At 36.7% G+C, this 25,182-nt stretch overlaps 1 protein-coding gene across 1 annotated transcript in view; it reads right to left on the bottom strand.

The window, feature by feature from the left end:
* The window catches only part of LOC150109717 (uncharacterized), a 490,804-nt gene that overhangs the window by 159,716 nt on the left and 305,906 nt on the right, over positions 1-25,182 (bottom strand). The window contains exon 17 of the mRNA XM_090403072.1: positions 23,453-23,550. Within this exon, the coding sequence (XP_090259198.1) occupies positions 23,453-23,550 (98 nt within the window). The remainder of the gene's footprint in view (positions 1-23,452; positions 23,551-25,182) is intronic.

Genomic DNA, 25,182 nt, shown 5'->3' with positions numbered 1-25,182 from the left:
CTAAGCACCTCCAATTCATCTACTTCAATTCTCACATCAGTCTGCCATATCGTTGAAAGATGACAAGAAATAATATTCTTGTTTAATCCTTTATCCAAGTATAAGCAAAGTTTGCACATAAAGTATTTTCATGACCAGGCTACTTGTATAGAGAAACTAATTATTTCAGTATCCCATGATGCAAAGCACATTATTTCAGGTGATATAATGCTATACAGTATGGGAAGGACCATTACCCAGGCCAGGTTTGACCTTTATTGAGGTCTCATCAGTGGGAGCCAAATTCAGAAGAGATACATAGTTGAAGGAATGCAGAAGTCATATATTTCACATATACAAGTAGTGAAATTTAAAACCAAGTGAACTTTCCACAGCTAGCTCTAATCCAGAGTATATTAATAATAAGGTGCGACACCTTTTCACTACTTGTATATGGGAAATATATGACTTCTGCATTACTTCAACTTTGGTATCTCTTCTGGGTCTGGCTCCCACTGATGAGACCTCAATAAATGTTGAAACCAGTCTGGGTACTGGTCCTTCTCATAATGTAGATTATATACACCTGAAAGTATGCATGCACTTGCATGCACGCACATGCTCACTTTGCATTATGGAATACCAAGGCAATTAGTGTGAAGTCATTAGATTCTATATATAAGTAGCCTAGTCCTTCACGTGAAACTTTGTTTGCTTACCCTTGAATAAAAGATTAAACAAGAATGTAATTTCCTGGCACTTTTAATTTTGTCTGTTATACTGGCAAGTTCAAAATCTCACACCTGAATGATATGTTTGTATTATGTCTGTTAATGTATGAGTTCAAATAGCCAGTTTGCCAACTATGCAAGATGAAAAACCTGACCTTTTGAGATGAAAACCTCTGCCACTTCTGTATGAGATTGGCTAAATTCACCTTCAGTTGAAAAGCTGTGATAAAGGTTCTTTGCATCCTAGATGGGATTCAAACCCAGGTCTTTCCAACTAAAGGGCATCATCAAAACAGACTAAACTATGAAGGCTCTACATCTATAGGAGGCAAGGTGACTTTGTAAACCTACTTTGTTAACCCATTTTCTGTAATAAGGTAACAGCTGAACTGCATAAAGGATATTGTATAATTATTATATAAGCAAAGTGGATATTAGATCAAGCATTATTTCAAAGCTGAATGTAGAAACTATAAAAGTTTCGTAAGGTAAGTTGACCAGAGAGCTTATGGGAATATACTCCCCTGGCATTCACGAGTTGCCTTGGTGTCGAGCATCTATATATTCACCTTTTATTAGCCAATTTTGATAAAGTTTCACTGGCCTGACAGCTGTTTTGAACTATTAGTTCTCTTCAGAGACCAGGCACTGTATACAAGGAAAGGCCTCTCTAAAAATTAGGCAATCCTCCAGACCACTCTAAACGAATGACCAAAGGATCATTTAACTCACCGGTTGTTCCACTCAGTGACAGGCTCACCCTACCACTGAGCAGAATCACTCAAATTCCAGGGAAAAGCATTCATTAACACAGCCCCAATACTCCAAAAACATTGCACCAATCCCAGATACTCAAAAGCAGAAATCTTAAAACAGCAAAAACTCTCGTACAGTACAATAATATTTTTCTGACATCTCAAGTTCCTTGAAATGTCAGAAAAATAAATTTTTTGTAAGCGAACTCTCAGTTGGTGAGTAAAAGTAATTACTAAAAATAAAGAGCCAAAAGGCTTCAGTTTGGCAATGCAAAATTATATAAGCAAAATGGATATTAGATCCAGCATTATTTCCAAACTGAATGTAGAAACTATGAAAGTTTTGTAAGGTAAGATGACCAGAGAGTTTCTATATTCAGCTTTGAAATAATGCTGGATCTAATATCTACTTTGCTTATATAATTTTGCATTGCTGAACTGAAGCATTCTGGTTCTTTATTTTTTTAGTAATTACTGTATAACTATGATATAATTGGAGCTAATGGAAATGGATATGAAGTTAGTGACATGGATAGAGAGTGGTTGAGAGACATCAAAGAGTAATATATGAAGAAGTTGAATGTGGAATAAGTAACTGACCAGAGGAGTGCTGCAGGCTTCACACTGGAGCTGCTGCTGTTTAATTTGTGATTAATGAAACAGGAAGAACATATCAAATTGTGGACAGATTATGAAAAACTAAGAAAGAAAATAATAATTTAGATGATATAGAGATTGTGCACAACAGCCACAGGATGGAAAGGAACTGCAGGAAATTTGACAAGGATTGGCAAGGGATTGAGGAATAATTGGTACTAGACAGCGACATGAAATTTAGGGCGCTTATTGCAAAAGTGAACAAAATAGCTCAAAAGATCACTTGGATGTTGAAGAACCTGTGGAAAAGTTCAGATAAGAAAGTTATTATCCACCTATATAAGACCTGCTATGGCCATGTCTAGACTACTCTGCAGAAATTTGGTTTCCTGGATTTCTAGAGTATAATGTTGGAGAATCCAGTGACCAAAATGGTAACCATGAAAATGGTAAATAGTATGAAAATACAGTAAGAATATGATAGCTAACTGTGCCTAGTTAAACTCAAAGTCATTATGAATAAATACAATTCGCTAACAGACCATTTATTTCCTCTCACTGACACTTCTTGACAATCCAATTTTCAAAGTCCCAACAAGTTCAAGCCATGGCAAAGGCAAGTCTCAATATTTCATTCACTCTCTTTGCATCTTATTTTTTTTACTATCTGCAGGTAAAAGAATTTAAACATAGCATGTGTTAGTGCTATGGTTTGCATAATCTAAATGATATATAGAAATAAAATAAACTGGCCTATAATTGGATGCCTCAAGCCAGTGGAGAAATGTTGATGCCTTCATTATTCGGAAACATGACATCCCAAGTTTACAGCTATTTCTTCATTCTCTCAATTCATTTAAACCTAGAATTAATTTTATCATGAAAATCCCATAAGGATGGTAAATTCCCATTCCTAGATGTCCTGATCACAAAGAAACCTGAAAATGGGATCATTCTGGAGATATATTGTAGTCCTACTGACACAGGATGTATCTTCATGCTTTGTCCCTTCACCAACCTTCTCAAAATCTACATATCATTGACACCCTCAGGAATTGAATGAGTTCAATTTTACAAAATTATCATCTTGAGATAGAACATTTATTTAATTTTAATGTTTATTCAAAAAAAAAAAAAAAAAGTTGACAGGATTTTATTTTCAAACCATCCCTCTCTCCATAATCGGAATGTCTAATACAGAGACTGCCCCCCCCCCTTTACAAACGAAATCTATAGAATACTATGTTCATGCAGTCTGTCCTACACAGGATAGACAAGCCATGGATTTGAGGTGAAAAACAAAGAACATGTTGGAGATGTTGAGCATTAAAAAAAAAAAAAAAAAAAAAAAAAAAATCTCATTTGGCCCACCATACCTTAACTACTGAACATACAGCAGACTGGAATATTTCTATCAGGCTGTATTTAGAAGAAAATTTTAACTCCAGACTCCTAAAAGAATCTGTTGCAGTTATCCATTCACACAGATTTCTCAACAGAAACCAAGTACTTATATTAAATGACATCTGGAAATCTATCATTAAATCTTTTAATGTCTCAGATTTTAACTTTGCCAACAATCATCTTCAGTCTTTACCTGATCTGTTCAGGATGAATTTATTTTAGTTATTTTATTTAATTTTATATATTAATTTTTATATAATATATTAATTTCTTATACAACTGTGCTGTTATTTATTTTGTTATCTATTTTTATATCTTTTTTCACAATAATTACAAACCCAAGAAACCACTAGTTTTTTTGTGTGTGTATATCAGAAAATCTAGTTGGTATAAGTTTCAAGTTAATGAGTAATAAAAAATCCTTGTTAATATCCATTGTCATCTTTTATGGTTTTGAACCATTTATGTCACTGTCATCCTTCCCCCATTCCCTCTATTCTTCCAATAACACTTTTTGACGACTCATATCTTACAATATGGTCCACATTAAGCTTATACTATTTTTATTTTCTGTATGTTCTTTATTAGGAAAAAATTGTGCTCATCACTGATTAAATCTAAAGCTTTTGAAAGAATAAGCAAGCTAAGAGTACAAGCAAAATGGTTCAAGATAACCTTTATTAATGCACATGCACCTACAGAAGAGGGAATAAAAGATGAATTCTATGGAAAAACTGGAATTAATCCTAGGGAAAAACAAAATTTCCGGACAGGATATAATCGTTTTGAAATTTGGCTCCATCCAGAAATTTAATAATAAGCAGCACTACATTCATGAGGAAGAATATCTGAGTGCCATAGTGACTATTTTCTAATTGGTCTCTTTTTAAGGATAAAATGAACAGTAAATATTTTTCAGCACATGCAAATCAACTGAGATGCAATATTAACAAAGTAGATAAAGCAGAAAAAGGAGAGGAAAATATGAGTGTGGATTAAAACAGAATTTGAAAAATATGCAACCAGAAGGGAATGAAAATATTGAAAACATCTGGAATCATATCAAGGATAGCATAAAAGTAGCAGCAGAAAACTCAATTGGAATTCAAAGTAAAATACAGTGCTAAAAATGGTTCAATGAAGAATGTGAACTGGCAGTAAAGAAAAAAGATAGAAGCAATTGGCTTAATAACCCAGCTTTTAATTATGCAACTCAGAAATACAAAGAGAGTAGCAAGGAAGCCAATCAAACAATAAGACAACAGAAAAGAAAATTTTTACATGAACAGGTAGAAGAAATCCAGAAATACTTTACAGTAAATAATCCTAGAAAATTTTTTCCTGAAATTAAAAACAAAAAAAGTGGCCCACATATGAAAATAACTTTAATCAAAAATGGACAAATACTAGCCACTAGATATGAAATAGCAAACAGGTGGAGAGGGTACTTTAACAAATTCCTAAATTGTGATGAACCTGCTGAGTATTTCAAGCAGAATACTTATTATATTTGTAACCAAGAGATATTTAAACCTTTTCTAGCTGAAATAGATGAAAGAAGTATAAAGCAACTCAAAAACAACAGGGCACCAGGTACTAATGGAATAGTAGCTGAATTAACTAATCATACACATAAGCTGGTAAATTTAATGTGGGAAAAAGAAGAGATACCCACAGAATAGAAAGAATCAGTAATCATTCCAGTATATAAAAAAGAGAAACAAACAAGAATGTGAAAAGTACAGGGGAATATTGCTACTGTCAAACAGGCTACAAAATTTTATCCAATATTATACTAAAATGAATCTTACTTTATGCTGAAGAAAATATTGGTGACTATCAAGCAGGATTCCGAAGAAACAGATCAATAGTTGACCAAATATTTATGCTTAGATACTACGAAAAAAATGGGAATATAATCTGCAGTTCCATATTTTATTTGTACACTTTGCAAAAGTATATGATAGCATTCATAGAGAAGGCCTTTGGGGAATATCAGATGAACTAGGAATACCTCATAAGATAATATGTTTAATCAAAATTTGCACCACTGACAACAGAAACATGGTATTAGATAATGGAATTAGATCTGAACCTTTTGATATTAAAACAAGATTGAAGTAAGGAGATGCCCTTTCACACATCTATTTTAATTTAGCATTAGAAAGATGTATTCAAGAAATTGTACAAGATACATAAACAGAACAGTAATATTAAGATATGTAGATATATGCCTTGTCAAAGAAAATGCTATGAAGACATTAGAACATTTAGAAAACTCAAAAATGCAGCTGAAAAACTACGATTACAAATCAACCAGGATAAAACTGAATATTTAAATGCATGCAGAAATCACAATCAAAGGGGAAAATGACCAGTTTACTACAGATAATCTGAAATTTAAAAGTACTGCATCCTTCAAATATGTTGAAACACTGATTACTAGAGTAATAAAATTAGTACATAAATAAAAGCTAGAATACATGCCTTCAATAGATTTCATTCACTACATACTTTATTATTAATAGAGACCTCCAGGGAGGCAGCAGCTCATCGAGGGAGGCCACACTTTCACATCAGCTGTCATACCTCTTGAATTCATTGATGCTTCTTACACACACACAACATTCAACAGCAATCCATTCCAATCACACACTACTTTACGAGAGAAAAATCTAGCCCCCCCCCCCTTCTTGACAACACTCATTCTCAACTTCCATGGATGTCCTCACATCCTTCCAATCCCTCCATAAAATGAAAAATTTCAACTACTGAAATTCTATAACCCTTTCAGAAGTATGTGAGTTACAATGACATTACCTCCTTTCTCTTGTTCGCAGCCAACAAATTTCAATCTGTCTTCATAATCGGTATTCCACAATCCTGTTATAATTTCTGTCACACTCCTTTGCACTCTATTCACTGTATCAGAATTACAACAGAAATTAGACCTGCATGCAAATGCAACGGTCCAAGTGAGATCTAATCAAGAACTTGTAAAGAGGCAAAATGACTTCCTTATCTTTACATGTCAAGGTTCGTTAGAGAATTGCCATTATTCTATGAGTTCTATTTACAATTTTTGCCATATGACTACTAGAACTCCAAGTTCACTAGAGTGATCAGTTTCTTCAAGCATAACCCTACCAATATAATACTTTGTATTTGTAATTGTTTGTATTCTTAAAATAAATCCTTTTTGTATATGATGATTTAAATAAGCTGGCAAAATGGGCAAAAGATAATAGATGTCAGTTCAATGTGGAAAAGTGTAAAGTCATGCATTTTGGAATTAAAAGAATACTTGCTTAAGGATCAAAGCTCTATAACTGAGAGGAGACCTCCACATAGCCTTTAAAGGAATGTGGAGAACCGACCAGGGCTCCTGACCTAATGTCCAAACCTCACTTTCTCATGGTGCACCCTGTTGGGTATCTACCTGGATACTGAACGAACGAGGATGGGCTGGCAATTTGGGATTTAGCCGACCAAATTGTATTCTTATTGGTTAAACCAAAATACAAAATGATGGTACAAGATTACAAAATTTCATGCCGGCTGGGGCGTCACCCGGTTAAACAAGGCCCCTGTTCTTTTCGCCAGGGAAACAGGGCGAACGGCGAAAAGTCAGCTACTGGAACAAATCTGAAAACAAATCCCAACTCAACATCACCAGAGTTAAAGATCGGTACTATCAACATAAGAAGACTGAATGGCAAAGAAATGGAGCTAGCTGAGGAATTAGATAAGTACCAGATCGACATAATAGGGGTGACTGAAACAAAAAAGACAAAAACTAGTGAGATCTTTCTGAGCAATAAATATAAAATGTTATATTCAGGCAATGACAATCAAGGAAAAGAAGGAGGCGCCATAGTATTCAACACAAAATATGAGGCTAATCTTCTTGAATGGCAGGCAGTGTCAAGTAGAGTGATTTGGGCAAATATCGGAATGGGGAACTGGACAATGAGACATATTTGTGCCTATGGTCCCACAGAAGGTTCTACTAAGGTAGAAGTGGAGGAATTTTTTGAGGCTCTAGAGAAAGCTACTGACACAATGAAAAAGGAAAAGTTGGTCCTTGTTGGGGATTTAATAGCAGCGTAGGAAGTGATTGTCAGACATACAAAAATGTTTTGGGAAAATTTGGAGAAAAGAGCAAAGCTAATAATAATGGCAAATACCTGTTGGATTTCTGCTCAGGACACGGATTGGTTATTACTAACACCATGTTCCAACATAAAAATAAGCACAAATTCACATGGAGAGAAGAGGCAAGGAATACGAAAAGTTTCATTGACTATGTTATTGTTGATAGTGATGTTTTCTCCCTGGTGCAGGACACCAGAGTGTACAGAGGATTTGAAATTGGAAGTGATCACTATTTAGTCTTGAGCTGGATAAAATTGAATTTCATAATGAAAAGAATGACATGTAAGAAAGTTTTAAAGCAAATAAAAGTTGAGTAGCTCTCAGATGTGAACTGTAGACTAAAATACACAAAGATTATTGAAGGAAAAATGAAAGAGTTTGAGAATAGGAACCGAACCTTGAAGAAACCCCTGATTGATTCAGCTAGAGAGGCATGTGGTGAAGTTGTCTGCAAGGATAGAAAAATTAGAACTCTGTGGTGGACACAGGAAGTTAAAGAAGCAGTGAAGGAAAAGAAGAAAGCATATCAAAAGTTCCTGACAAATAAGTCAGCTTGTTCTCTTAGAGAATACAGAGACAAATGTAAGAAAGTTGAACAGTGTGTAAAACTAGCTAAACAAAAGACATGGGAGGACTTTAGCAAGAACATAGAAAATAAATATCAAGAAGGTGGCAAAATATTATTGAGGTTGTTGAAGAAGCTTAGGAATGGAGGAAAGAGTGCTGTAAAAGGAGTTAGAGATGATAAACGTGAAATGAAAACGGGAGAAAAGATGTTGAAAGTTTATTTTTCACTTGATCAGACTATAATAAATTTAGTTTAATCCTTTATCCAATTGTGTGCAAACAAAGTTTGCACCTGAACGTATCTTCAGGACTGGGGTAAAGTGGTACAACACCGGGCGACTACTTGCAAAGGTGGAGCAAGCTACCAACACTATCTCAGTATCTCCTATAATGAAAAACACATCTCCTTGCAGATATGTATAATGTTATGCATTAAAGAAAGGGCCACTATCCAGACTAGTTTCGACCTTTACTGAGGTCTCTTCAGTGGGAGCCAGGCCCAAGTGGAGATACCAAGGCAAAAGTATTAGCAAGGTCATCTCCTCCTACAGGAGATGACCTTGTCATATGCAAGTATACTTGAGAAATTTGCATATAATTTGATATATGCAAGTATACTTGAGAGACAGTTGAGAAGAATCGTGGAAGAAAAGCTTGGTGAAGAACAAGCTGGATTCAGGTCAAATAGAGGCTGTCAGGATCAGATCTTCACTTTACAAAAAATAGTGGAGAAAGCATGGGAATATAACTATAGGAGCTGCCAAACGGTGTGCCACCTTTTTATTAAATTACTCTGGATTTAGAGAAAGATGTTGAAAGTTTAGTTTTATTGAAAGATTGTTGAAAGCATATATATAAAGCCTGGCTCCCACTGAAGAGACCTCAATAAAGGTCGAAACTAGTCTGGGTATGGCCCTTCCCTGAATGCATAACATTATACATATCTGCAAGGAGATGTGTTTTGCATTATGGGAGATACTGAGATAGAAGTATTGGTAGCTTGCTCCACCATTGCAAGGAGTCACCCGGTGTTGTATCACTTTACCTCAGTCCTGAAGATACGTTCAGGTGCAAGCTTTGTTTGCACACAATTGGATAAAGGATTAAACTAAATTTATTATAGTCTGACCAAGTGAAAAATAAACTTTCAACATCTTTTCTCCCGTTTTCATTTCACCTTTATCATCTCTAACTCCTTTTACAGCACTCTTTCCTCCATTCCTAAGCTTCTTCAACAACCTCAATAATATTTTGCCACCTTCTTGATATTTATTTTCTATGTTCTTGCTAAAGTCCTCCCATGTCTTTTGTTTAGCTAGTTTTACACACTGTTCAACTTTCTTACATTTGTCTCTGTATTCTCTAAGAGAACAAGCTGACTTATTTGTCAGGAACTTTTGATATGCTTTCTTCTTTTCCTTCACTGCTTCTTTAACTTCCTGTGTCCACCACAGAGTTCTAATTTTTCTATCCTTGCAGACAACTTCACCACATGCCTCTCTAGCTGAATCAATCAGGGTTTTCTTCAAGGTTCGGTTCCTATTCTCAAACTCTTTCATTTTTCCTTCAATAATCTTTGTGTATTTTAGTCTACAGTTCACATCTGTGAGCTACTCAACTTTTATTTGCTTTAAAACTTTCTTACATGTCATTCTTTTCATTATGAAATTCAATTTTATCCAGCTCAAGACTAAATAGTGATCCCCAACAAGGACCAACTTTTCCTTTTTCATTGTGTCAGTAGCTTTCTCTAGAGCCTCAAAATATTCCTCCACTTCTACCTTAGTAGAACCTTCTGTGGGACCATAGGCACAAATAAGTCTCATTATCCAGTTCCCCATTCCGATATTTGCCCAAATCACTCTACTTGACACTGCCTGCCATTCAAGAAGATTAGCCTTATATTTTGTGTTGAGTACTATGGCTCCTCCTTCTTTTCCTTGAATGTCATTGCCTGAATATAACATTTTATATTTATTGCTCAGAAAGATCTCACTAGTTTTTGTCTTTTTTGTTTCAGTCACCCCTATTATGTCGATCTGGTGCTTATCTAATTCCTCAGCTAGCTCCATTTCTTTGCCACTCAGGCTTCTTATGTTGATAGTACCGATCTTTAACTCTGGTGATGTTGAGTTGGGATTTGTTTTCAGATTTGCTTTCAGGCACAAACTTTGTTTGCACACACTTGGATAAAGGATTAAACTAAATTTATTATTAGGGAGAAAAAGATATTCTTGCAGTATGGAGTATTACTTTGAAAAGTTGCTAAATGAAACAAGCAGTGATGACAGCACAGTGATGAAAAACACTGAACCAGGCATGCAGTCTGGAATACATATCCATACTTGAAGTAGAAAAAGCCATCAAAGGCTTGAAATGTGGAAAGGCAGCAGGAGTAGATGATATTCGACCAGAAATGCTGAAGTATGGTGGTATAAAAGTCTTACAGTGGCTGCACTGCATAGTTCAGAATGCCTGGATATAGGGATGAATTCCCAATGATTGGAGTACAGCTCTCATAGTACCTATATATAAAAAGGGAAATAAAACTGAATGTGAGAATTACAGAGGTATATCCCTATTGAGTGCTCCTGGTAAGATATATGCAAGTATACTTGAGAAACGGTTGAGAAGAATTGTGGAAGAAAAGCTAGGCGAAGTACAAGCTGGATTCAGGTCAAATAGAGGCTGTCAGGATCAGGTCTTCACTTTACAACAAATAGTGGAGAAAGCATGGGAATATAACAAAGATACGTATTCAAGTTTTGTCAATCTGGAAAAGGCATATGACAAGGTGCCAAGAGAGAAGCTATTCAATACACTACAGTTATATGGTGTCAATAGGGAATTATATCAAGCAATACTTAGTCTTTATTTGAGTTGTAAGTCAGCAGTTAGAATTGAAGGAAGTACAGGAAGATGGTTTAATGTTAAATCTGTTGTGAGACAAGGATGTACATTATCACCTCTGTTATTCATTATCTCTATGGATCACATTATGAAGGAAAGTGGTATTAAACATGATATCAAAATTGGAGATGTTAATGCCAGCTTTGTTTTATGCGGACGATGTTATACTTCCAAATACAGGGTGTTCGGGATAAATTTGACATATTTATAATTAATTATATTTTTCCGTAAGTTACATGTATTAACACACACTTCTCTTCATTTAAAAGGTTGGACCCTTCTTCATTCATATACAAGATGTCAGAAAGGATGGATAGCTGGAACCCACCTGAATCATGGAAGAGAATAACTTGTATCATGATGATTCGTGCCGGCCATCAAAATAAGGATATTTCGACTGCTGCCCAATGCTCCCTGAATACAGTAAAAACAATCAGGCATGAACTAGAGACTTGCAATGGTGACTACGAGGATGTAGCAAGAAGAAAGATCCCTAGCAGACGATCTGATTGCGTTCGTACAGCAGAATTCCTCGCAAATCTGCAGGAACAGGTGTTGAAGATCCCTGGCATTGGAATTCGGGCTTTGTCACGTGAAATGAATGTTGCAGCCTCTACTATGAAGCTTGCACTCAATGAAGACCTCCGCTACTACTCATACAAGCGCCGCAAAGGTCAGCTGCTTACAGAAAAGGCCCGTGAAAAACGTTTGATAAACGCGAAGAAACTTCTAAGCAAAGTGAAACATCCTGCGGAACCACAAACAATCTGGTTCTTTTCCGATGAGAAAAACTTTTGCCAGGATCAAAAACACAACACGCAGAATAACAGATGGCTTGCATACAGTACAAAGGACATTCCTCGTGTAATGCAGACTAAATTTCCCCAAACTGTGATGGTTTTCGGATGTGTATCCTCTGAAGGCAATGTGATGCCTCCGCATTTTTTCCAAGAGGGCCTCAGGTTGACTTCAGATGGCTACGTGGAGTTGCTAAACACTGTAGTCAAGCCCTGGATAACAAGGGTAGCCAATGGTAGGCCGTATGTATGGCAGCAGGATTCGGCCCCTTGCCACACCTCTGGGAAAAGTCAAAAATGGTTGTCTGAAAATTTCTACGACTTCACCAGTCCAAATGTTTGGCCTCCAAACTCCCCAGACCTTAACCCCATGGATTATTTTGTATGGGGCGCAGTTGAAAAAGACACCAATCGCACTTCCAGTAATACAAAAGCCCAGTTAATGGATAAAATTAAAACAGTTTTTGCGGCCCTTCCCAGGGAGACTGTAGCATCAGCTTGTTCGAGGTTCCGAAGCAGGATTGAAGCTGTGATCGATGCTAATGGTGGTTATTTTGAGTAAATCTTGTTGATAGTATTGTAATTAACTCTGCCTGTAATGTTTTTTGTCAATTCATTAAATTTAATAGATACAAAGAAGATTTTCTTTTTCCTTACGAAACTGTCAAATTTATCCCGAACACCCTGTAAATCCGCTAAAAGTCTGCAAGATTCTCTGACTAAATTGAATAGCTGTTGTAATAGATATGGTATGAAGGTCAGTAATAAAAATAGGCAGAATCATTGAAAATGTCAACTGTGTTATGAATGGAAACCTGTGGAACAAGTAAAACGTTTCAGCTACTTAGGCACGATTTTTAGTGAAGATGGTAAATTAAATATGGAAATAGCCAACAGAATCAACAAAGCTGGTATGGTAGGAAGTCAACTGTATAAATTCATATGGAATAAGAGAGAAATTAATCGAACACTAAATTAGCTGAATACAAGACAGTGTTCAAACCAGTTTTAACTTATGGATCTGAGAGCTGGGTCAGAAGTAAAACACTTGAACAAAGACTGGAGACCACAGATATGAGAGTCCTGAGAAAGATTAGGGGCATGAACAGATGGCATCAATGGCAATATCATATTAAAAATGAGAATATTAGGAAAGAACTTGATATTGTCAACATCCAGGAATGCGTTAGCAGAGCTTATGTCAGGTGGTATGGTCACTTAAACAGAATTGGTGAGGAAAGATTAGCAAAACAATTGTTCTCTGCCAAGTTGGCAGGAAAAACGACCCAGACGAAGACCAATATATAGATGGATTGATATGGTACAAAGTGCCTTAGACGATAGAAATATAAGATCTGGTAATGTTGTATTCTTGACAAGTAACAGAATGATTTTTAGGAAAATTGTAGATAGGAAGTTAGTAATGATGTAAATTTTTCATGTAGTACTATCATATCCTGTACATCCCTTGAGTGTACATTGCTGGAATTTGATGATGATGAAGATTACCAGCTGCACCACATTGATGGAATAATACTCCAGGAGACTGATACGGCTAGGGTGTATTGGGTTGGTGGATAGGGAATTGAAATTCAAAAGGCATATTGCTAAGGTGTCAAAGATAGTACATAGGATTGCTTGGTTATTGAAGAACACACTAACATCCAGAGATAAAGAGGTTATTATTCCTCTTTATAAGGCACTGATACTTCCAAATCTGGATTACTGTGCTCAAGTCTGGTCACCTGGATTCTGGGAGATGAGGAAGTTGTGGAGAGGTTTCAGAGAAGAGTGACTAAGTTGGTGAGGGGTGTAAAAAATGCTCCCTACATTGATGGAGGGAGAAGAGGGGATATATCATATCCCCTCTTCTCCGCCTATCAACCAACCTCCCTACAGAGGTTGGTTGATAGGCGGAGAAAAGGGGATATGATAGAAACATTCAAATTAATAAAAAGTTTTTATAAGATTGATGCAGGGGAAATATTTCAGCTGTGTGATAGTGATGGAAGAACAAAATGTCATCCCTGAAAATTAAGGAAGAGTGTGGTTATCAAGGGTGTGAGAACTAGATTTTTTGCTTGGAGAATGGTGAATGAATGGAATGCATTGCCTGATTCAGTTGTGAGTACTTCATCTGATAATGAATTAAAGAAGGGGTGTGACATATCTTGTTTTGATAGTTTGGGTCTCCCACAATGAGTCTTCTGACTACATGGAGATACCTGTATAATAATAATAATAATAACTTTATCACAAGACTGTTAAACTGTTGTGATGAATGAAATATAACGTCACTGTGTATCAATGTATATACATGTCCATATATGGCAATTTTGAAAGATGCAGGAAGTGTACAGTCATCATCACATTATCCAGATGTCAATCCATGACGATATATGAAAGTTTCGAGAGATGCGCACATTTGTGTACATGCAAAGTCTGGGCTGTTAAAAACTATTGTTGGGAAGGATTTCGTCTTCGAGTTCTGCCTTCTCTTACCTGGGTCTGATGTTGCATGAAGTCCAGTCATTGAAAGAAATGACTTAAGGCCTGAGGTTCTTCTAGTCCAGTTCCTTCATTAGGTTCATTGCCATGAGACGTCTGCTGTCAATCACCGACATAGGAGCCACTCATTGTACAGGCATTGCCGCCACATCACTGAATTAAGAGTTCGAGAGGATGCAGAATTACTGAACGACTTAGACAAAGAAGTTTGGTGCGATATCAAAAGCAAGTCAGCAAAAAGGAAGAGGACAAAAGCTTTGTGTAATGCACTATGCTGAATGAGAGTATTGTAAAGAATGCAACACACTGTAAGTACCTAGACAGGTAATAATTGTCTAATTCACAATAATTAAGATAAAAATATGTGTAATATTATAAGAGTAAGAAGAATACTGTATGAAGTGGCATATGTTAATGTTGAGTTAAGTTCATTCAAGGTGTGCTTTCCATTCAATTTGTATAAGAGTGACTAGTAGGATGTATTAAATTGTATTTAGGTTTTAAGAGCAGTTTAAATTGTGTAAATATGCTAATGCAGATTGAGCTGTATAATAAGAATTCTTAAATAAATTAAATGGCTTACCACCAGAGTTCAAGATTGATTCAAGAAATAGAGCTAGCTAAGAATTGGATAAGTACCAGATTTACATAATAGGGATGACTGAAACAAAAAAAAGGCAAAAACTGGCGAGATTTTTCTGAGTAAGAAATACAAAATGTTATATTCAGGCAACGACAATCATGGAAAAGGAGTAGCCATAGTATTCAATACTAAATACGAGGCCAGTCTTCTTGAATGGCAGGTAGTTTCAAGTAGAGTGATATGGGCAAATATGAGAATGGGCAACTGGACAATGAGACTTATTTGTGTCTATCATCCCACAGAAGGTTCTACTAAGATAGCAGTGGAGGAATTTTTTGAGGCTTTTAGAGAAAGCAACTGACACAATGAAAAAGGAAAAGTTAGTCCTTGTTGGGGATTTAAATGGCATAGTAGGAAATGATTGTTAGACACCAAAAAATATTTTGGGAAAATTTGGAGAAAAGAGCAAAGCTAATAATAATGGCAAATACCTGTTGGATTTCTGCTCAGGATATGGACTGGTTATTACTAACACCATGTTCCAACATAAAAATGTACACAAATTCACATGGAGAGAAGAGGCAAGAAATAAGAAAAGTCTCATTGACCATATTATTGTTGATAGTGATGTTTTCTCCCTGGTGCAGGACACCAGAGTGTACAGAGGATTTGAAATTGGAAGTGATCACCATCAAGTTTTGAGCAGGATAAAAGTGAACATGTAAGAAAGTTTTAAAGTGAATAAAAGTTCAGCAGCTCTCAGATGTGAACTGTAAACTAAAACACACAAGCATGATTGAAGAAAAAATGAGAGTTTGAGAACAGGATCCAAACCTTGGAGATTCAGTCGCATGTCCTGAAGAAAACACTGATTGATTCAGCCAGACACACATGTGGTGAGGTTGTCAGTAAGGATAGAAAAATCAGAACACCATGGGGGACATAGGAAGTTAAAGAGATAGTGAAGGAAAAGAAGAAAGCATATCAAAAGTTCCTGGCAAATAAGTCAGCTTGTGCTCGTAGACAAATGTAAGAAAGCTAAACTCTGTGTAAAACTAGTTACACAAAAGTCATGGGAGGACTTTTAAGAACATAGAAAATAAATATCAAGAAGGTGGCAAGATATTCTGGAGTTGTAGAAGAAGCTCAGGAGGAAAGAGTGCTGTAAAAGGAATTAGAGATGATAAAGGTGACATGAAAACATGAGAAAAAGATATCCTTCAAGTAAGGAATAATTACTTTGAAAAATTGATAAATGAAACAATCAGTGATGACAGTACAGTGGTAAAAAAACAATGACCAGGCATGCAGTCAGGAATACACATCCATACTTGAAGTAGAAAAAGCCATCAAAAGTCTCAAATGTGGAAAGGCAGCAGAGGTAGATGATATTCGACCAGAAATGTTCAAGCATGGAGGTATAAAATCTTGCAGTGGCTGCCCTGCATAGTTCAGAAGGTCTAGACAGAGGGAAGAATTCCAGATGACTGGAGTAGACCTCCTAAGTACCAATTTATAAAAAGGGAAATAACACTGAATGTGAGAATTACAGAGATATTTCTCTACTGAGTGCTCCTGGTAAGATATATGCAAGCATACTTGAGAAAAGGTTGAGAAGAATTGTGGAAGAAAAGCTTAGTGAAGGACAAGCTGGATTCAGGCAAAATAGAGGTTGTCAGGATCAGATTTTCACTTTACGACAGATAGTTGAGAAATCATGGGAATATAACTAAGATCTGTATTTAAGTTTTGTAGGTCTGAAAAAGGAATATGTCAAGTTGCCATTTGAGAAGCTATTCAAAACAGTTATATGGTGTCAATGTGGCATTATATCAAGCAATACATTGTCTTTATTTGAGCTGTAAGTCAGCAGTTAGAATTGAAGTATAGCAAGGTTGTTAATGCTAAATCTGGTGTCACACAAGGATGTACATTATCCCCTCTGTTATTCATTATCTGCATGGATCCATTATGAAGGAAGGTGGTATTAAACCTGATATCAATATTGGAGATGTTAATGTCAGCTCTTTGATTCTTGCAGATAATGTTATACTTCTAAATAAATCTGCTACAAGTCTGCAAGATTCTCTGACTAAATTGAATAACTGTTGTAGTAGGTATGGTTTCTTCAAGGGCTCATTTTAGTGAGTACAGGCATGGCAAACCCGAGGTACCTGATGCTGGACCAAGCCATACTTCATGTAATATATATCTGTTATATTATTCTGTAGACTGGTCCCTCCTCTTCTTTCTCCTCTCCTTGCTCCTTCCCCCTGATGCTATTAGAGTATTCGAGGGCTAGGGGTGAGACTTTCCTATCTTGCTAAGTCATTTCGTCTTATGCAGCCACGGAAGGAGGCAAGCTAGCCTCAATAGGTGCCGGTCCAAAGCCCGGATAAATGCGAGGGTTGATGTCAGGAAGGGCATCCGGTCGGAAAACTTCAGTGCCAACTCAAACTATGATTATGAGTTGAAGAGAAAATGATATAAGGGCTAGGGCGTACCCCTTAAGCGACGCACAGCCACAGATGTAAGCCACAGCCACAGCCACTTCACCCTTCATTCTGCCACACACCACAGGAATTGTGGTGTGTGGCAGAATGAAGGGTGAAGTACTGGACGTGGGTAGAAGGAACGACAGGATCATGCGAACGAAATTGGGTGTTGGAGAAGAGCAGGTGGTCGTATTATGTGTATATGCCCCGCAAGTTGGTTGTACAGCAGAGGAAAAAGATAAGTTCTGGAACATGTTAGATAAAGAAATGAGGGAATTGGAAGAAAATGAGATGGTGATTGTCGGAGGAGACTTGAACTGGCACATAGGAAGACAGAATAGAGACTGTGAAAGGGTGCATAGTGGCCACGGAGTGGGAATGATGAACCAGGAAGGAGAGAGGGTTGTGGACTTTGCAGTAGCGTTTGATCTGGCAATTGTGAACTCGTTTTTCTTCAAGAGGGAAGAACATTTGATAACATTTAGAAGTGGTAACAACAGCTCACAAATTGACTACATTTTGACTAGAAGAAAACATCTTAAGGTTGTGACAAATTGTAAAGTAATTCCAACAGATCAAGTAGCACAACAACACCGACTGCTGTGCACAGACTTTAAAATAAGATCGAAGATAAGAACTTCTGGTTGCCATGGGATGAAGACAATTAAGTGGTTTCGCTTAAAAGAGGAGAGTGTGAGGAATCGTTTTAGGGAGAGAGTGTCAGAGAGGATTTCAGATGGACTGGAAAGTGTACAAGATTGGTGGAAACATAATTCAAAAGTAATCCTGAGCTGTGCAATCGAGGTGCTTGGGGAGACATCTGGAAAGATTAGAGAGCAGAAGGAGGGTTGGTGGTGGAATAATGATGTACAAGTGGCAGTGACAGCTAAGAGGGAGGCAAAGCAGAAGTGGGATGAGTCAAGAGTGGAAGAGGACAGAGAGGTGTACAAAGAGAGAAAGCAAGAAGCCAAGAGAGTTGTGGCACAGGCAAAGGCCATGGCATATCAAGATCTGTATGATCAATTAGAAACAAAGGAAGGACAGAGGAAAATTTACCAACTAGCGAAATGTAGAAATAAAGCAGCCAAGGACATCTTACATGTGAGGCAGATCAAAGATGCTGAAGGAAGAGTATTATGGAGGGATGTGGACATAAGAAACAGATGGAAAATATACTTTGAGGGACTTTTGAATGAGGAAAATGCAAGGACTCACAGAGGAGATGGGCAGCCTTCTGAGGGGATGGTGCAGAACATCAGTAGAATGGAAGTGACGGAGGCCATGAAGAGGATGAGGAATTTAAAAGCGGTGGGCCCCAACAGAATTCCAGTGGAGGCATGGAAGGCACTGGGGGAAGAGGGAATTGACCTGCTGTGGGACCTGTTCATGAAAGTTTGCCAACAGGAAAATATACCTGAGGAATGGAGGGAGAGTACTCTTGTTCCCATCTACAAGGGTAAAGGGGATGCACAAGACTGTAAATATTACAGAGGAATAAAGTTGATGTCCCACACAATGAAGATCCTAGAAAGGGTTCTTGATGGTAGATTGAGGGAGGAGGTGAAGATTGCAAAGGAACAATTTGGCTTCATGCCTGGTAGATCAACAACTGATGCTATCTTTGGGATACGACAGATGATGGAAAAATATCTAGAGAAACAAAGGGAGCTACATCCGGTATTTATTGATCTGGAGAAAGCATACGATAGAGTGCCAAGGCAAGAAGTCTGAGGGAGAAGAAGGTGCTGGAGAAATATGTCAGGTTGGTGCAGGAAATGTACAGAAATGTGAAGACAAGTGTTCGGACCTGTTTGGGACAGACAAAAAGTTTTCAAGTAACAGTTGGCTTGCATCAAGGGTCAGCATTAAGTCTGTTTCTGTTTAATATTGTGATGGAGGTGGTAACAGAGGAGGTGAGAGAAGATGCACCTTGGACAATGTTGTATGCAGATGACATCTTGCTGTGTGTAGATTCAAGAGAAGAAGTGGAAACTAAACTGGAAAGATGGAGAAAAGTACTTGAAGAGAGAGGTATGAGACTGAGCAGAAGTAAGACAGAGTATATGTGTTGCGCAGTGGGCGGTGGCCAGGAGACAGATCTGGAGCTGGAAGGAAATGTCATCAGGAAGGTGAGAGACTTTAGATACTTAGGTTCAACAGTGGAAGAAGATGGAGGAGCTGAGAAGGAAGTGCGATGCAGGATACAAGCGGGTTGGAGGAACTGGAGGGAGATGGCTGGAGTGTTATGTGATAAGAGGGTGCCGATTAATCTGAAAGGCAAAATTTATAGGACAGTAGTGAGGCCAGCTATGACATATGCTATAGAAACTGTGGCCCTGAGGAAAAATAACATCAGCAGGATGGAAGTAGCAGAGATGAGAATGCTGGTGGATGTGCGGTGTGACCAGAAAGGATCGTCAGAGAAATGACTATGTCAGGGGAACAGTGAAAGTTACGAACTTAGGAGTGAAAATACAGGAGGCAAGGTTGAGATGGTGTGGTCATGCGATGAGGAGGGAGGACGAATATGTGGGAAGAAGGATCATGCAGATGGATGTGCAAGGAAGGCGGAAGCGTGGGCGGCCAAAGAAGAGATGGAGGGAGCTGGTAGAAGAGGACTTGAAGATGAAGAACTTGGATGTGGTGACAGCCCAAGACAGGAAGGTGTGGAGGAGACTCATAACAAACAGTGACCCCACTTCGGTGGGAGAAGCTGTAGAAGAAGAAGAAGAAGTAGGTATGGTATGAATGTCAGCATTAAAAAGACAAAGACAATGAAAATAGGCAGAAACATTGAAAATATCAACTGCATTGTGAATGAGAACCTATAAAACAAGTAAAACATTTGAGCTACTTAGGTACGATTTTTAGTGAAGATGGTAAATTAAATATGGAAATAAACAACAGAATCAACAAAGTTGGTATGGTAGGCAGTCAACTGAATAAATTTATATGGAATAAGAGAGAAATTACCCAAAACACTAAATTAGCTGTATACAAGAGAGTGTTCAAGCCAATTTTAACTTATGGATCTGAGAGCTGGGTCAGAAGTAAAACACTTGTTTTTTAGCTATTTATATTATAAATTTCTATGTTTTAAGCACACTTTACTAATTCTCCTTTTATATTGGTTGTTTGAGTTTCTTTCTGGATTTTGAAATCTTATATTTGGCTACCGTTTCTTGCATTATCCATTTTACAGTCTGTGCCATTAGTTTTTTTTTTTTTTTTTTTTTTTTTTTTTTCCCCATGGTATTATTACACCAGATCATAGAGGTCAAGTTCATGTATTTTATACAGCACCTTTTCTGGGTTGTTATAGAGTTCACACTTGGAAATATTCATACAGTTTAGCAAATGCGTCCCGAGAAAGATTAGGGGCATGAACAGATGGCATCATTGGCAATATCATATTAAAATAGAGGATATTAGCAAAGAACACAACATTGTCAGCATACATGAATGTGTTAGCAGAGCTAATCTCAGGTGGTATGGTCACTTAAACAGAATGGGAGAAGAAAGATTAGCCAAACAAGTGTTCTCTGCCAGGTTGGCAGGAAGAAAGACCCAGAAGAAGACCAAGATATAATATCTGATAACGTTGGAGTCTTGACAGGTAACAGTCTGATTTGGAGAAAAATTATTGATAGGAAGTTAGTAATGATGTAAATTTTTCATGTAGTATTATCAGATCCTTTTGTGAATATTAGTGATATATACTCTGATATTAGTGATAAAGTGAGGATATATATCAGGAATTTGAGGATGATGATTAAATGGTTTATAAACAACACATTTGACTGACTTTGTTAATGCACTATCCTCAAATATGCAAATGACTGAGTAATGAAGTTGAGTATCTATCTTGGATTAAGTTTAAGCCACAACTGATTTAAAGTAAAGAAGATTACTTAGCAAGTTAGCGGGGAAATAAGAATAGTATCTGCTTTGTCTTCAGCTTAGAATCTTAGAAATACAAAATTACACTCGATACGTAGTCAAACTGGCACAGTCGAAAAACAAATATTTTTTTAGACTACAGAGTAGCAACAAATAAGATATAGTAGAATGTCAGAAATGGGAGCCATCAACATTTCATGGCATTTTATGTTTTAAGACAAAATTGAAATCGAAGCGAGATTATTACAATACGGCATCGTATATCTAATAACACCAAAATGCATGACTTCACATTTATTAACATTGAAATGACAGCCATTTTCACATGCCCACAATTCCAGCCTATTCAAATCATTCTGCAAGTACCACACGTCGGCAGCACTCCTGATTACCCAACCTATCTTTGCACCATCATCAGCAAATAGCTGTATGTCACATGTCAAATCCTTCATAATGTCATTAATGTACAGATTAAATAACAATGGACCAAGGACTGATCCCTGAGGCACACCACTAGTTACCTTGAATCTTGTAGAATTCCCCCCCCCCCATATACCACTTTTTTGATATCTGTAAGTCAGCCATCCTCTTATCCATGCCAATAATTTATAATCCAATCCTATATTCTCCAATTTATGCAACAGTATTCCACACTATATTCTGTTTAAAGCCTTAGCAAGATCCAAAAGTATCATGGTGTATCCACTCCCCTTGTCTAATGGAAGGTTATGTTTTTGCAACTTGCTCACATTCTATAAATGTGAGCAAGTTGCAAAAACAAAACCTTGCATTAGCAAACCTATGCTGTTCATTGCAACATAGAGATTCTCTTTCAACCTATTTCTTAATGCAAGCTCTAACCAACCTTTCCAAAATCTTCACCACCACCACTCCTGAGATACTGATTGGTCGATAGTTGGATACATCAGTCTTTGCATCACCCTTGATTATTATCCAAAATTCTATCAAGCAGAATTAAATCAGGAATATACAAGATAATCATTAGACCTATTGTTTTATATGGAACAGAAACCTGGAGCATAAGAGACCAAGATGTAAAAGCATTAGAGATCTTTGAAAACAAAATCTAGAAAAGTTTATGAACCTGTAAGAGATAATAAAATGTGAACGGATAAATCATTATTAAAAACTATGAACTCTATAGATCCCACTTCTAGTTTATGAGATTAGAGCATGAAGATTGAGATGGTTTGGACATTAAATTAAGTGGATAAAAATAGCCGTTTGGCTTTTTATCCACTTGGTTTGGACATGCTGAAAGAATGGGTGAAGAGAAAATGGCCAAACAAGCATTCAAGATACAGCCTGATACTAGCTGAGATGGGAATCAAGGACTGAAATGCAAGAGGTCAAGACAGAAAGGAATGGAAGAAGTTGGTACATGCAGCAAAGAACCTTAGAGGTTCAGATAGCTGAAGAAGAAGTATGTTCTTTATCATATACATTTTTATCCATCATCTGCAAAACTTCATCATTCTCTTCTTGTGAAGCAACAAGATCTTCACTTGTTTTCTACATGCCCATATCCACATATGTAAGTACTGAGGACAATTAGATAACATTTGGAGAACAATATTAAAAATGAAGATATTGGTAAAGAACCTGATGTTATTAATAATACAAGAAGGAATAAGTCAAGAAAATTTAAGATGGTTTGATTACCAAGAGAATGGGAGAGGAAAGATTGGAACTGCTTGAAGAAGCAAAAACAACAGGTAAAAGACCAAGATATTTTATCTGACACTTAATAAATAACAAACCAATTTGGAAGAAAGTTATTGATCTTAAGTAGTAAAGAAACATCATATTAAACCAAATATTAAATGATGTAATATTATATATTACATCATCTAGTACTTGAGGGATAAGCACAATCATATCAAAATATTAGCCACTGCAAAGAACATGTATAGTTATCATATTAATTGAATGGCATTTGGAAACTAGTACAACTAAATATGCAAATATTGGTAACTAATTTAGAGAAAGCATCATAATCTTGATGCAGGTAACAGGACTTTATTAATTCATTCTTGATTTCACAAGTTACCTCAAATTCTTGCTTTTCTTCTTCATTTTTATTTCTTGTACGTTCTTCACATGAAACAATCTGCTTGCCAGAAGAATCATTTTTCTTTTTACTGCTTTCTGTATATATAATCAAGAAATAAAATCACTAATAAACTGTCAAGACTGAAATCTACACATAATTATGCTTAAAATTGTTACTTGAGGAATAGTACCATAACCATTTTCAATTGTTATAGTACTATTCTTGTACTAGGCAACAGAGTACAACTACTGGGAAGGAAGAGTGAAGACTGTAAGTGCAAGGACATTATTATTATTATTAAGAGAGATCTCCAGGGAGTCAGATTTATCGAGGAAAGCCATATACTACATGCACCAGCTATCATACTTGTTCTTGAATTCATTCATACTGCTTGCACACACACAACATTCAGCAGCAATCTATTCCAATCATGCATCACTCTACGAGAGAAAAATCTAGATCTCACTCCTTCTTATAATTAGATGAGAGTTAGGTTAGAAAAATCTAATCTAACTCGCATCCCCTTCTTGACTGCATTCATTCTCAATTCCATGGATATCCCTCTTGTCCCGTCTCACCTCTCCATAAAATGAAAAATTCCATATACTGAAATCCTGTATAACTCTTTTAGAAGTTTATAAGTCTCCATCATATCACCCCTCTTTCTCCTGTTTTCTAGTGTCTGCAGTCTACAAATTCTCAATCTATCTACATAATCTGTATTCCACAATATTGATGTCATTTTTAATACTATCCTGTGCACTCTGTCCACTGTATCAGTATCACCATGGAAACCAGACCTGTGCATAGTAGTCAAGTGAAGTTGTATCATGGTGCTTTGTTAAGAGGCAAAATAACTTCCTTATCCTTACATGTTAAGGTTTGTTAATGTATTGTAATTATCCTCTGCATTGTGTTTGCAATCTTTTCTATATGGTCCCTGATCTTCCATTTCCTATCTACTAAAACTCCAAGATCCCTAGCCTGATCAGTTTCTTATTACACCAAAGTGCATAACTGTATGCTTACTAACAGCCATTATCGCACGCTCACCATCCCAGCATTAAAATCATTCTGTAACTACTGCACATCAGCTGCATTTCTGATTGTTCTGCCATCAGCAAACAACAGTATATCACCTTCCAGATCCTTCCCAGTATCAAACAATGGACCAAGGACTGTTCCCTGTGGTACACTACTGGTTATCTTTAATTTTGCAGACTCACATCCACCACATACCATTTTGATATCTGTCAGTCAGCCTTTTTTTTTTTTTTTTTTTCCATGCTAATATTTTATAAACCAATCTTATATTTGAACAGGTGAATCTGCTTCTGACATAAGATACCATGCTGCATTCAGTAAACATGCAGAGTTAATTTTTTTCATAATCTGATTTTGTTTTCTCTACAATACTTGTAACTTTTCTGGCTTATGCTTTATGTATTTCATAATTCTTCTTATTCTGACGATATTCTTTCTACATCATCTCGTGGATCTCTTGCTTAATAAGGTGGTGCATCTATTTCACTTCCATTCTATTTGTTCTTCTAAACTCTGACTCTAGAGGCACATTCAGATACTGCATCCTGCAAGGAGCTTTTGAAAGATTTCCATGCATTTCTCATATCCATCCTAATCAGTAACTGATGCTGTTGAGTCACACATAGTTTTCTTTTGAATTTATCTTAATTTCAAGCTTTCTAGTTCTGCATTGTAACCTTTCC

Source organism: Typopeltis vanoorti, chromosome 2 (genome assembly GCF_054136105.1).
Source record: "Typopeltis vanoorti isolate ZY-2024b chromosome 2, IOZ_Tvanoo_1.0, whole genome shotgun sequence".
Taxonomy (NCBI): domain Eukaryota; kingdom Metazoa; phylum Arthropoda; class Arachnida; order Uropygi; family Thelyphonidae; genus Typopeltis; species Typopeltis vanoorti.
This window is presented reverse-complemented; position numbering and strand designations above follow the sequence as displayed.